Source organism: Colletotrichum fioriniae (genome assembly GCF_027942845.1).
Source record: "Colletotrichum fioriniae strain IMI 355084 chromosome Unknown scaffold_2, whole genome shotgun sequence".
Classification (NCBI taxonomy): domain Eukaryota; kingdom Fungi; phylum Ascomycota; class Sordariomycetes; order Glomerellales; family Glomerellaceae; genus Colletotrichum; species Colletotrichum fioriniae.
The window spans coordinates 1,125,280-1,136,875 of NW_027076838.1; the positions used below are offsets into that span (position 1 = coordinate 1,125,280).

The 11,596-nt window shown below is 51.4% G+C and overlaps 1 protein-coding gene across 1 annotated transcript; it reads right to left on the minus strand.

The window, feature by feature from the left end:
* Positions 1-2,485: 2,485 nt before the first annotated feature.
* Positions 2,486-4,073, minus strand: PDI1 (protein disulfide-isomerase precursor; the record flags this gene model as incomplete). The annotated part of the gene is made up of 2 exons (XM_053187838.1): positions 2,486-3,879; positions 3,944-4,073. The coding sequence occupies 2 exons, from the start codon at positions 4,071-4,073 to the stop codon at positions 2,486-2,488; spliced, it is 1,524 nt and encodes a 507-aa protein (XP_053055342.1).
* Positions 4,074-11,596: the final 7,523 nt, after the last annotated feature.

Below are 11,596 nucleotides of genomic sequence, written 5' to 3' on the forward strand. Positions count from 1 at the left end.
ACGAGATGTCGCAACGTTGAAAAGGGAGCAGAGGAGGATATGAGTGTGACGAGGTGACGAGGTGCTGAGGTGCCGAGGTGCCGAGGGGGACGCCGTGGTAATGGACGGTGAGATTTTTCGAGGCGAAAACAGCACAAAAAAGCAGCACAGCACAATGGTTACGACCGGAATTTTCCAAACAACGTTCGACTTTCTTCTCTTTCGTGAGGTTCTTTTTGACTCATGGGTATGGTCTATGCAACGTGTCGTGGAAGTCGAGATTGAAGAGCTTGTGTATATCAAGACTGTAACAATATGCTTGTTAGGAGCGGGAGTTCCTGCAAGTACGTGTCTCAATGTGTTTTCTTCGCCATTGTTCGATCTTGAAAAGTAGACATCCCCCTCCCTCTAAGATTGACCTCTCTTGACAGTCCGGGATGCCTTCACTAAGCCGCTCGCTCAAGCTGAATTGCACGGCCGAGACAGCCACTCGAGCTTACCACAGCCGAGAATCTCAGAATGGCGATTTTCAAGGAGCGACCTTTCCATCATGTCAATAGTTCACCTCTTCTTCAAGCCTGCCGCCTTGGGATGAGAAGCTTTGGCGCAGTGTTTTCCAGGCTGTACTCCCTCAACTCAATACGATGACCAAGTTTCAAGAACCTTAGGTTCCCCAGATTGTGCTCCCATGTCTCGTCTTCTGTCCTTCCTCTTTGGAATCGATCTTGATGTTCCAATAGTAATGAACAGAGGTCTGTACTCAGCCTATCATCTCTCTTCGACCTCACGCTATCCGCATGTTTACGTGAGTCAGTATTCGTGACCACGTAAATTGTAAATAAATAGTGGTACTTCTTGGTCAGAACTTGCTTCAAGGCCACCGCAGGGCCCAAAAGATGCAGTGAAAGTCCCACATTACTACAAGAAGGGGGGAAACATAATCCTATTTCGGCCAAGTTTGGCCTCTACAGTTCATCAAGAGCCTTCTTTAACCCGTTCCACTTGTCCGGCGATGGTTCTTAGTCTTTGACTCGACAGTACCGTGTGCCAGATCGATTAATACACGGCGAGCTGTTGCCTTTGATGCCTGGGCATGATCTCGTGAAATAGAAATCAGAATTTTTAAATACCGACACTTGGTTGCGACGGGCTGGCGCAGCTCGAGGCATCAGACCTGCAGTTCCAGTTTCTTTCTGACCTGCTCTTGTATCCGTTTCTTGACTAATAAATCATCTGGCTTGCTGATGAAAAGACTGACGACGAAAACACGACTCAAAGTGCTCTGATAAGAGTTCATGCAGAGAATACTTGATAAATCGAACTTGCCGTGTCCCTCTGCCTGACTCTTTAATCCCAAGAAGTAAGTACTCAGCAAACCGATCAACTTCTTTCAACTTGTAAATGTACCAGAGATCGAAGCCTAGAGGGTGAGAGAGACTTCTCGTGTAGTCCCAAGCCTGCCACATATATAGCAATACAGAGAATCTCCTCGCATCGCATTAAGATACTTGAAAGGATAACCCACATCAATTTGATGAGCCACAGATTGACGTTACGGGACATTAGAGTATGTACAACACTCAAGTCATACACCCTCCCAGAGCCGCTTCCGCTTCGCATCTAGAACACGGAGCCCCGACGTAGCTCCTCTTCAAAAGAAAGAAATTTAATCTTTTTTTGAAGGCGTAGCGACAACGCTACTACAACTATCTAAGGCATACATCGTTCCCAGTCTCCCAGAAGCTCTCATGATGTTTAACCAAAACCCAGGAGAAGAGACTGGGACACGGGGAAAATTTTGGTAGCAGTATGCTCACCATGGCTCAAAGTCTCCATTTCGTCAACCAAGCAACTGTCAAATCTATGTAAAATAACGCTCTTCAACACAATGCCGAGAAAAAGGGTGAGGAAGTTCAGCGGAGGGAGTTATTTTGTTGCAGGAAATATTGAACTACTAGTTCCCTCTGAGTGACAACTATCTATCACTTTGATTGTCAATGGGCGTCAATTTTGGTGATAGGGTAAATCTTCAAAAGAGAAGAGAATGATAGGGTATTGCTAAATGGAGATACCTTAATGATTGCCAAGCGTAAGGTAACATCGGAAGTTGCGGCGTGGAAGACGACTATGCTGGGGAGCCTATAAACCAACACATCCAAGGAGTAGGGCGGAGTTGCTTGGCACTTAGCTACCTTTGAACGAGTTTTTGGTTATTGTGATGCGTGCCTCGCGGTCTTGGATCATGTCGCGCTGTGGTTCCCCAGTCGAAGTCAATGGACAAACAGATTAATTCACAGAACGTCAACAAATCAAGTAGAGAGTATCAAGGCTCCAGATCACGGTTCACGCAGTGGAAAGGAAAAACTTTAGACATGTGCTCGAATTTCATAACGTTAATTTACCCGCAGACCATAATGCAAAGAGTCGACCTAACGCGCAAGAGGTATATAGTCCCTATCCCATGGGACGTCCCAAAGTGTCATTTCATAGTGAACCCAGAATTCTTTTACAACTCGTCGTGAGCATCCTCCTTGGCCTTCTCGGTCTCCTTGGCCTTCTCAGCCTCCTTCTCGGTGGCAGCAGGGGCGGCCTGGCTCTCCTCGGCGCCCTCCTCCTTGACGGAGACCTCGGCCTTGTACTTTCCGTTCTCCTTGACGAACTCGATCAGGTCCTCAATGGAGCGGGAGCCGGAGTAGGTGACGGCGGCATCCTTGTTGCCTGCGGGGTAGAGCTTGATGGTGGGGAAGCCCTGAATCTCATCGGGAACGTCGTTGGCGGTAGCGTCAACCTTGGCGATGACGACCTTGTCCTTGAACTCAGACTTCTGGTACAGCTCACCAAGCTCCTCGTACTTGGGGGCCAGAGCCTTGCAGTGACCGCACCAGGGGGCGTAGAACTCAATCAGGACATCCTTCTTGTCATCAAGGACAACCTGCTCGTAGTTCTTGGCAACGACAACAGTGACGGGACCGTCGTTGGACTCAGGGATGGGCTCGGACTTGATGCTGGGCTCCATCTTGCCGGAAGAGAACTCCTCAACGAACTTGGCGATGTCATCGTGGGTGATCTTCTTCTCCTGGTCAAAGGGGAACTTCTGGTTCTTGACGGTCTCCTGGATGGCGAAAGAGGGGAACTTGTCGGTGGCGAGGTTGAGGTTGCCGGCGTGAGCACCGAACGCCTTGGCGTCGATGGTAGCGAAGTTGATCTTGCCGCGGTACTTCTCAGCGATGGGCTTCAGGGCGGCGCCAAGTTCCTCACGCTCCTCGGGGGTCTCGGCGAAGATGTAGGCGAGGGGAAGGCCAGCGGACATGTAGCCGGAGTAGGTCTCGGGGCCGACCTCACCGATCAAGGGAGTGGCGGCGGTCTGGGCGAAGGTCTCAATGGCCTCAGCGTCGAACTTCTCAGTGAAGGTGGCCTTGCCCTCATCGAAAGACTTGTAGAGGACAATGGCAGGGGCCTTGATGCCCTCAGCCTCAGCAACAGCGGCGTCGTTGACGCCACCGAAGAGGTAGGTGTCGCGGAGCTTCTCGGCGACCTTGGTGAAGGTCTCGTTGGAGGCCTTGTCAGCGGCGTCGATGTAGGCGACGAGAACGACCTTGTCGGCGGTCTTGAACTCCTCAAGGGTGTCCTTGGTGAGGATGGAGACGGCGGGCAGGGACTGCTTCACCATGTAGGAGGTGATGGCAGCAGCCTTACGCTGGCCAGAGTAGGGAGAGACGTTGTCGGGGCCGCGGAAGACCTTGAGGGTGGGGTAGCCCTCAACGCCGTACTCCTGGCAGAGATCAGACTCCTCAGTGCAGTCGACCTTGACGAGCTTGATGTTCTTCTCCTTGAGGGAGGTGGCAGCCTCCTCGTACTCGGGAGCGAGGGCCTTGCAGTGACCGCACCAGGGAGCGAAGACTATAGACGTCCACGGTCAGTATTTATTCGACCTGAGGCTTGTTAGGTTATGGGGGAGACTCACACTCAGCGAGGACGAGGTCGTTGGTCTTGATGAAGTCGGCGAAGTCATCCTTCTTCAACTGGGCAACATCGGAGGCGGAAACCGCAGCAGCGGCGGCCAAAAGGCCAAGGGCGACACGCTTGCAGAACATCTTGATCTTGCGAGGAGGAAAAATGTTAGCTTTGGCACAAGCGTTTGGTAATGCTATTGAAGAGAGTCGTGTTGGTCTGGGCAAACCGTAGGAGGAAGGCTTGGGGAGCTCTATCCAGCTTTAGGAATGGCAGAGCTGTATTGACTTTGCGGTGGTGGCGACCGTTTGCTGCTACCTTATGCGACCGATGAAGCTTGGTGATAGCTTGGGGAGCGAGTAGAAAGTTGAGAGGAAGCTTACCTTTCTTTGATCTGAAGAATGAACAGTGAAGAAAGAAAGAAAAAAAGTACACTCGTGGAGAAGGCGAGGCTGTCAAGTCTAACTTCAGACCGGAGTGAATGGGGAAGGCTTTGGTCTTAAGTAGAGGGTGAAAGAGGTTCTGGAGAAAGATTCCGGATTTCTAAAGGGCAATTGAGAACAGGTGTCCCTTTTTCCAGGAACCGCCCGTCAGCTCATGCATTCACTCAGGCGGCTGCAGTCTGTAGTGGATGAGTGGATGGGGGAACGCCCCTCTCCTCTTTTTGGGCTAAGTATCTATATGTCTCTTCCCCTGTATTAAAGGAAGAGAAGTACATAGATCAGGCAGAAAGATACTTACCCCAATCCACAAGCGGGCCCGTGCCTCCTAAGGTACCTTACGGTTGTGAGGGGCAAAATCGCTTCCACTCCCCTCCCTCCCAGGCACTCCCCCCACCGTTCGGCCGCTAGGAACACCAACTTACGGTGAATTGATAATCAAGCCAGGCTGACCATCGGCGGTTTGAAGGTGAAGCTGAGCTAAGGTAGGAACGGTTATCCTTTTTGCCATGGAGAGCAAGGTAAGCTCAGTTTGCCATCGTCAGGTACCTGAGACTTCCACATTGGCATCACGCTTATTTCTGCCTACACCAAAGTCCCCTCTCTCAAGTCTCCGCCAGTGCAGGAAGAAGTTGCTAGAGCTCCACGATCCGCTTGTCAGCAGTCCTCCGAGGCTGAGAGCCTCAAGGGCGTAAGAAGTCGGGGGGCAAACGCGCTCGGAGGCCATTGTCCTTGACAGCCCCCCTTTCCTTACGTTCCGCCTTATGCCTGGGCGGTCTGAGACAGACAGGACATCGTTGATCGAGGAATGGCTTTCAACATGGCACAAGCACTGGCAATGGCACAGGCACCATGAACCTTGAGGCAGGGCAGACATGGCAACTTTCCCTTAAACCACGTCTTCTCTACGGCCTCCATCCCATGCCCTCCCAGTTCCAGCCCGGACCAGCTCAGTGCGCGCCAGGCTCGGGTTGGTTCAATTGCGACGGAAGTATTTGGTAGTGGTGGTGGTGGTGGTGGTGGTCTCATTCCTTCCCCGTTTGTGTCTCTTGGCCCTTCCTCGACGACGAAAGGAATGCAACGCAGACACAGCCAACAATGGGGTCTGTATCCATACGTCTTGGGGGCGGCAAGGTTCCATTTCCTAACGTCCCAGAGGACACATTTCCACGTTTTGCCGTGTACAAGTTACAACAAGCTCTTCGGTGTATTTGGGGTTGCAAGCTTGTCCGTCCCAGCACAAGGATCACCCTCTCGCCATTGGATCTGGCCGTGGGATTTTAACGTCTCCACCACCCGCCAAGCTGCCCTGCCGGCTCGAGATCCATCGGCAATGCTACCGTGGAGCGGATCACTAAACCAGATCTGGCCAGTTTCGGCAGCTTCTTATTTGGTGCTTCGACTCGCAGTCCGACTTTTGAGTGGAGGTGGCTGCTGCGAGAAGCTCCAGCCACCCATTATTGTTCACGACACACGATGCTCTACTGGATACCGTGGTCAAACCTCCCAGCCTCATTTCCAGGGTCCAACATGGCAATATCGCCGCAAACCATAATTGCACCTGCGATGCTGCATTTGGACTTGTTGTGGGGTTTGAGTTGGGCGTTGCCGGAGACTACGGCAACACTCTTGAGCAACGGCAGAGCTATTCAGACGAAAAGACAAGCATTAGAAATACTACGATCTCGAAGAACAGCGCTCACGTTGGCAGACACATTTCGTTATTTCGCCTCTACGGAACAACTCCCACAAATGCTACTCCGTCATGCCCGTTTGCCTCGCTGCCTGCAAAGTGGAACCGTGTCCCGAACAACGCAGCGGCTGACATGCTCCGTGTCGCCCCAAACTCTCCATCTCATCTTTGCCTCCGACCCGGCCGCTCCGCCGCAAGTGGGGTCTTGTCGAAGAAGCTTTAAGAATCCGTCTCATGGTTTGTGCTATGTAAATGGTCAGACAAGACACTTGCTGGCTGGAGCGCCGTCGTCGGCATCGTATTCCAATTTCCGTATATTACCTCGCAAACCATTTGTCGCGTTACTGAGTCGTTCAACGATCAATGAGGCTGAAAAGCGAAGAGGACAGATGTCATCCATTTGGCTTAAGTAGCAAAAACGTGAGCATAGTGTTCTATTCGTATCGGTCTGTCGAATTTCGCCCAGGAAATTACCCACCACATGAACCTGCTGATCCTCAAGATGATTACCTAAACAGGTAACCGCCACTACATGGCAAGCCAATCAAGTCATCGTGTCCTCAAAGTTGTCCGCTTCAGCGACTCAACTGTCAATCACCCCTTCGGTTGTCATGGATCTAGATGCATACGAACTACGAATACACAGTCCATAGTCTGATTGGTCGCTTGTCTCTCGTCCTTGAGGTCTGATAGCTTCGCCTACACAACCTGCACGGATGACGGATTACGATGAATATATATTGTAAGCGTCTAGAGTCAGTTTTGTCTTCTTACAAGTCTTGGCATCAACTGGGCGGCAGGTTTGCTCGCAGGATTGGCAAGAGACGGTCTGTGGTTCTAGATGGGCTCGAACAGCAGCCTCAAATCGCCTTCCCTTTCAATATCTCATCTCACTAGCCACGATCATGTTCAAATATTGGTCCAGTCCTCAGAGAGCGCGACTTCCCTTCTTGCAGCTTTGAGCAAAGGGCTGCTGTTCCTCCATACAAATTCCTAACTGTGGGAAGAGGTTTCCTATGAGTCAAGGCGAGGGACATACTTGGAGGAGTGCCTTCCTTATGAGTTCAAATCATCACGAGGTAATTGCTCTTTTGCGGTGGCGAACCCGAGGAGCATACTTGCCCCTATCACATCGTCGTCCCTTCCCATTTCGAGTTCACGAAGGAGTCAAGGTCAGCTGTCCACTGCGCTGCCAACTCTGCCAAAATGTTTGCTCGACACAATGCCCAACCATGCCAGCCTGCCGGCCTCAACATAGCTTCATGTCGACTCTTTAGGGTCTCTCTTTCAGTGCCCGACGATTTTGCTGTGTCCGTTAAGTAGAGATACTTCATATTACCATCTACCCGTGCCACGACGTGGCCAAAGTCTATACGAATGGAGAACATCCACGTTCAACGTCGTTCCGCCAGCCATGGCTCGCTTCGCAGCAGCTACAAGTCCCACGCTCGACCGCCCATTGGATATGGTCTGCCGCGTCGACCGTTGAGAAGCGTCAACGAAAATGCTAGTTTACTTCCGTCGCCCGGTCCACTCGAGAGTATGCTCAAAACCACAACGGAAACAGGCGACATAGGCATTTTCAGCATCAAGCCAATAGCTCCAGCGGCTACAACACACCAATGCGCAAGATCACGGACCGGACTCGATGTTAATGCAATCTTCAGATCTGAGTCTCGTGCCAGCCATCGGACCATCTCTGGAGCCGGCCGCCGATGGAACAGCTCTGACAGAGACACCAATTCAGAAATCATCTCCATGTATGGCTCAGAAGGCCCTCCATCCTCCTTCTCGAGCTCACTTTCTCCCAAAGTCGATGGTACTTACCAGCGTTCATACTCTCTGACCACATGCGGTTCTCGAAAATTGTCCAGTAACAAGTCATCTGGCACTCTCCAAAGCCATTCGAGCAGCAGCATCTTGCAACGACCACGCTCCCCGTTTCCGTACCCGACTCGACTGAAACGCCCCGGGGTTCGGCCATCTTCGCCGGCTCTCACGGAGAATGGACTTGTTGACTACAGTAGGATGGTCGAAATAGATCGAATCTCATATGTAAGCATTCTTGACCCCTCCACAAAGCGTAGAGTAATAGGAGCTCACCACTTACCAGAGGACTGTGCATGGCTCGTATAAGCCAACCTTTCCACAACCACAACGATTTGGTCCCTCCAACACGTTTCGCGGCGGCATCAACCAATCCACGCCGTCTCTACCGTATTCCAACTCTTTCGTGTCGCCAACCGGATCCGCTCTTAGGTATCGTGGTTACCATAACCCGCGGGGTAACGAGCTTGCGAGCAGACGACGACGACCATCCACGGATCATAGTGCAAGATCCTCAAGCCTGACTTCGGTCATTGAGATGTACTACAGATCACCCTCAAGCTCGGAACCCAATTTGTCACGCACAATTCGCCCTGCAGGATCTTTCTACTACGACTACACCGAAGCTTTTGAAACTCCGGAACGCCAGACAGATCCCCGGGATTCTACCTTGGCGCTGCCTTTAGCTCCGATCCCGCAGCGAGCATCGAGCCTCACTAGAGCCTTAGTACTTCGAGACGAAACGAAGGCTCGTCTTGATGCTGTCGTCGACATATCTGTAAAAGACTCAAGCGACTCATCCGGTGATGACTGTCGAGCCTTGTCCAAAAACCCCGCCAATGACATCGAAACGTTACCTTCACAGCGGTTGAACTCCGAACCCGCCCCTCCAACGCTGGAACAATTTCCGTTCGAAGTTGATGGGACATCAGCTTCTCGCCCTGTCGACATTGATAATCATCCGAGCATGTTTGCACAGTTCTCACAGACCGTTGATACTGCAGCTTTCCGGCGATCTCAAACGACTCCAAAGCCTCAAAACACAGGAAATAACAACACCGAGGATGAAGAAGATGCGGAAGACTATGTCAATCCCTCTCTAGGGTATGAGCAAGCGAATGAAGGCCATACAATGAAAGCGAACGCTGATAATTTCCATCTCGCTGTGGAAGTTGCAACGGAAGAAAAGTCTGAATCCCATTCCAAAAGTGCGGACGAGGCCATCTCAGGCCACAATGAACCAAGTACATCGCGGACAGAGCTGCTAAATCGAGATCGGCTATCCAGAAGAGCCCCATCCCATAGTGGCCTCGCGGCGCTTCTCCGCTCAAGTTTACGCCATTCGGTTGAACCCGGTCTATCCGACTTGGCGGCTCTGGTCTCATCATTCGAGCGCATTGCCAAATCACCGTTCATGAGCAAGGATGAAGACTCGACCGGACTTCACGAGGCCGGTATAGACGAGTCGAAAGACCCCAAAGCTGAAATAGAGCGTGAACAACCCCTGGAGGGGGGAAATCTGGTGAATGAGTCTGTCGCGAATGGCGCAATCCATCCCGACCTTCAGTGGAGGCCTTTTTTCAGAGGCCATCGCAGAAATCGAGCTCTTGCTCGAATCAGTACAGCAAGTCTACGAAGTCATACAGCACCGCCAGCCTCCAATTCAGATATTCATCTACTGTCCCCGGCGCCAGTTCCTACGACCCGTTTCTTGAGTACAAGCAGCAGTGTACCGCACTTGATGAAGGCATTGCCGTCCCTCCCCATGGAAGCGCAACATCAACTGAGACGAGTGTCAGGGGTTTCTGGGGATGATTTTCGATTTCCAGTCAAGTTTTCACCCTTTCAGCTCGAAATCCTTGCAACTCCACGTTCGAGTCCTAGAATTACTGCACATTCCGATGTGGAAGACCACGAGTCTTTCCGAGCTAGCATTGAGCTCGAAGTGGTTCAACCCAAGAGAGAAGTGAAGCCGGCGGATCATGTTGCACCGAGTCCGAAAATGAAAGTGGCTGTAGTGTCAAGCCCATCGAAGCGGAAACTTCGACTCAAAGCGTCTCGACTGGCCTTAGATGTGGACACAATCCCAGAAGACCAGACTGGCACAGTCAGACGACGGTCCAGTGCCAAACAAAGCATACTTGCCGACTTACCGGTTCACCAGGCCAAGGACCTATTGACCCCAGTGCGTCATGAGGAACGCCAAAGCAGCATGGCTTACCGGCGAAAAGGAAGACGATTTGTCCAGCTCACACCAAGTGACGGGGAAAATCTACCGGCCCGTGTCTCTCCAACAGCCAGATACTCCAAAGATGGGCACCTGCATGAACGCGACATCCCGTTAGCGCACCCGGTTGACACGAACCTCTATAGGTTGAGTGCGTCCACTGATGGATTTGACCTCAGCGATTCTCGAAGCTTCAGCTCTGATTTAACTTTTTTCCGGCCGAGGATCCTCAAGAAAAAGCTGTCAAACCTCAGACTTCGCCTCACCAAGTCACGTTTGAACCTTCGAGAGCGTGTGAACAAGCACAAAGGCAGGCGACCCCAACCAACCGGTCTTACCGGCCCGAAGAACTCTGACGCGACAGTTGTTCATAGTGAATGGGCTGCGGCTACCCCGGGTCATTCGAAGCAAGTACGAAGGAAGATGAAGAGATGGGTCCGGCAAGCTGTCTCCATCTGTGTCAAGGGCCGGCGAAGCGAAAGCGAAACCATTTCTTAACTGTCAAGGAGAAAGTGTTGGAGTCATTTTTATTGTCATTGGGTGTTTTTCTTGCTTTTGATTCTCAAGAACATGAGATTCTTGGGAAAAAGACTTGTGGCTGTTTCTTTGGAGGAGTATGAGTGAAGTGATGGCCCCGGGCTAGAGTAGATGGTACATGCGATTGGTTGGGACGTAATGGGTGATGACGGGTTTGTTGAGAACGAGACATCGTGAAGTGGCTTGATCAGATCAGGGCCAGACTCACAGAATCAATAAAATGCGAGATGAGTTAACACATTTCGTTGTGAACAGGAGGCGCTAAGCGAGAATTGGAGGGCTTGCATCATGATTCTCACCTTACCGTATCATGTACGGCCATATACGGGATACATGACGGAGGGGCTGATTGACCATGAAGGTTCTCATGGCTTCATACCCGGCCGTCACAAAACCGAGCTATCCCCACGGGAATCTGTTATTGTGAAGGTTTCCTCGGTACATACTGTCCGCGCGACCATCGTACATTCGTTAAGGTACTCCACCATACCGCTCGTTCAACCAACATTCGTTAGAAACTATTGTGATACCAATCGACAAAGTCATCTCGAGACTCGAACATTCGCTACACATTACCATTCGTTTCACCAAGAGCTACACCTATAGACACATCAGCTTTACCATCAGGTACATCGGTATCTTCGACTGTAGCTCCACCAGCTTCATCAATTCCAACAGCTTCAGCGACATTTACATTGTTGCCTTCGTCGATAGCTTCATGAGCTTGACTTCCCAAGTCCCATCGACAGCTTCACCTATAGCTTACACCGGCCGATACCATCAGCTCCTCTGACAGCTCCACTGGGAACTTCATCACCAAGCTCTGCCAAGCTTTATCGACATTTCCACTTGCACCGTAGCCCAGCAGGACCATTCCATTGATCATTTCCCTTCTCTTCCCTTCCCTGCCTCTCGCAACCCAATCCCCACAAAAAGCAAACA